The sequence below is a fragment of the Acanthisitta chloris genome, unplaced genomic scaffold (assembly GCF_000695815.1).
Source record: "Acanthisitta chloris isolate BGI_N310 unplaced genomic scaffold, ASM69581v1 scaffold1080, whole genome shotgun sequence".
In the NCBI taxonomy this organism is placed as follows: Eukaryota; Metazoa; Chordata; class Aves; order Passeriformes; family Acanthisittidae; genus Acanthisitta; species Acanthisitta chloris.
In genome coordinates, this window is record NW_008653122.1 from 48,652 (window position 1) to 51,494 (window position 2,843).

General features: G+C 41.4%; 1 protein-coding gene across 1 annotated transcript in view; it reads right to left on the reverse strand.

The window, feature by feature from the left end:
• Positions 1-2,843, reverse strand: part of TRIM71 (tripartite motif containing 71, E3 ubiquitin protein ligase) — a 14,376-nt gene that overhangs the window by 1,457 nt on the left and 10,076 nt on the right. The window contains 2 exon segments of the mRNA XM_009079410.1: positions 1-71; positions 2,817-2,840. The exon segment at positions 1-71 is cut by the window's left edge and continues 1,192 nt beyond it. Coding sequence (XP_009077658.1) covers positions 1-71; positions 2,817-2,840 — 95 coding nt within the window.

A 2,843-nucleotide genomic window follows, 5' to 3' on the forward strand; every position in this document is an offset into this window, starting at 1 on the left:
TTTAGGTTCTGACGTAACTTTTCAACTTGCAAGTAGAGTGACTTAGCCTTGACTTGACGAATCTTTTCCACCTTGTGGGGGCAGGGAGGAGAGAAAAGCATACTTACATCAAGAAAGACAGCCCACAACACAGACATTTCCTAGTGCCACCCCTATACAGAAAAGCCAGTTGAGCAGTTGTTAAAGCATGTTGACACACAGCTGCAGAGAAACCTCTAAAAGCCACATTGTAGACAAGTAGAAATGAGGAAAAGTAATTATTTGTCCAAATTCATAATTATTAGTCTCTCCTACCCTCCAGGCAAAACAAAACATTCTTACTCTGCAGATCTGCTGCATCAGAATGCCATTTAAAGGGGAAAGTCACTTTCTTACTAATAATTTACTTCCTCAAATCTATTCTATCTTCTAGTCGCAAGGTACTTGACAGATCATCCAAAGATACATCTCATTTAGCCTCCAGGGAAGACAAGAGGTTACTGCAGGCTCTCAAGAGCAGAGACTTCTCTAACCAGAACTGACACCAATTTCAGAAGGTGGGCTGCTAGCACACAGAGCTGAGGCTGGGGAGTCAGCATCAGCTGATGCACATGGGCTCCTGTCATTCCCCTGCCTGCCAGAACTGTTCATGTGACTGGATAATACCAGGCATTTATCTCCAGGGATTTTTTTTTAGGGTCTAATTATTTTAATATTTTCTCGTAAATACTGGCAGTCATGCCGAGCTTGTGTTTTACAGCAGAATACTTTATAAATGTCACTTCAAATGACACAGAAGGCTGCTGCCAGTCCCTGCTTGGGGACTGAAGTCCATGCAGAAATGGTTGGTTTTAACTATTTTATGTAAGCCTATGTTTATCTTGGGGGGGAGGGGGGGAATCCACTTTAGACCATCTGGCAAAGACACCTGCTTTGTAAAATTAATGAAACATGTATTTGCTTTATTGTTGCAAAAACATATTTCCTGATGTCTGGATACCTGCTTGGCTGCAGAAACATATCTGCAATGTATTTTAATGAGGGAAAACTCAATATATGAAGACTCCTTGGTTACACACTGACTAGATAACATATGGACAAACATACCATTTTGTTTAAAGTTGAGGCATGTAGGTTTTACCAAACCAAAAAATAAATAGAAGGATAGATTTCCAAAAGAGATTACTTATCTTAGGTCTCAGCTTAATCCTTAGCCTCAGCTTTGGTACCCAAAATTGTTCCTTAACATGGTTGATACAAGGGCTTAATACACTTAACTTGCTTTGCTGAGTGATTTACCATCACCACCAAGTTTCCTTCTTAAAGCAATGTGTTATAATCTGAAGATGGAATGTCTGCACAGAGAACAAGTTAATACAGTGCATTTATACAGCCTCTTGGGATAAAAATGGCTTAGGCATTGCTTTTACTCCTCCTGTACTAGGAATACCTTAAAGAGAGAAAGCTGCCAACCTTCTTGGGGAAGGTTAACGGTGGAAAATGAACTCATCTCCCTCAATCCAAAACCTCAGAAAAAGCAGCATTAGAAGTACAGTAACTACACAAAGTGCATTTTCAATCTTCCCCTTAGTACGTATAAAAGATCTACAGAAAAATCAAAACTTCTCTTTTAGGGGATTAGCCTCACTGTAGCTAGAGTAGTTCCATACAATAAGCTCTTACCAGAGTGGTTATTTTGCTGGCAACAGATATTAAACCAGAAAATTATTGTTTCAATTCATGTTGATGGAGAAGAGGAGAGAAATGCTTTAGCAGGATGGCACTGCTTCTGGGTAGCATGTGCCTCACCAAGCACGTGTACATGCCACCTGGCCTGGCTCTGCTAGGACAGGTAGCAGCCACACAGCACTTGAATTCCTGCCACTATTGGGTGTAACTGCTTATTACAGGAACATTCTCAGTGTACTTGAGCTTCTCATCTTGACCACACACTTTTTGCTCCCTTTCCCAGTGCAAGTAATCATGGCCACAGGACAAGCCAGCTTGACTCACTGATCTAGAAATCCTGATCCTACAGAGACTAGGCTTCTGTCCAATTCTACAAGTGGGACCCAAAAGGCCAATACAAACTAATATGTGCTAAACAAGCAGAGAAGAGCCATGACCATTACGTTACCCTTCCAGAATAAGAAACTTGGCTGTTACTTCCTTTCCTCCTCTCCAAATACCACACGTGCATCGTGTCTGAAATGAGTCCACAAGTCTGGGATTGTTCAGATACTCTTGCAGGAGAGTATTCTTTTCTTACATTAGATTTTTTTTTAAAAATAATCAGAGGGAGGATGCTACCTGGATTGAGAGTAATGATTTTTAGGTGTGGGGGCAACGAAAGTTAGTTTGCAGAATTTCTATTAGTCTTTCTCAAAAAAAGGACAGCATATACAACTTTGCTCCTCTCCTTTATGAGAAGCGAATAGGAAACCCCCTATACTATAAGCCTAATTCTACAGCAACATATTAAAGACGTTTTGAAGACATTCTTTGAGCAAGTTGTTTAAGGGGATCTCCTCTCGGGGCAGCTGCTGAGCCAGCAGGGGGAGCGCCCACCCCATGTGTGCTGCTCTGAGGATACAGCAGCATCTACAAAGAGCCTACACCAGCTTCTCACACTGACAGAAAACCTTCAGCACAAAACCAGCCAGGGCCAGATAGCTCATTTTTCTGTAGGTAGCAGGATGCTGCACTGAGTTCATGGTAAACTGTAGTGTTTCAATTCAGTTTTCCTTGGACATCACAACCTGGTTATGTACTAAAGTATTTTTTCAGTTTGAAAAGACACTTTAAGCAGTAAAACCCACAAATGTTAGGGTACATACCTTCCAGAGCAGCTCACACTCCCGCTC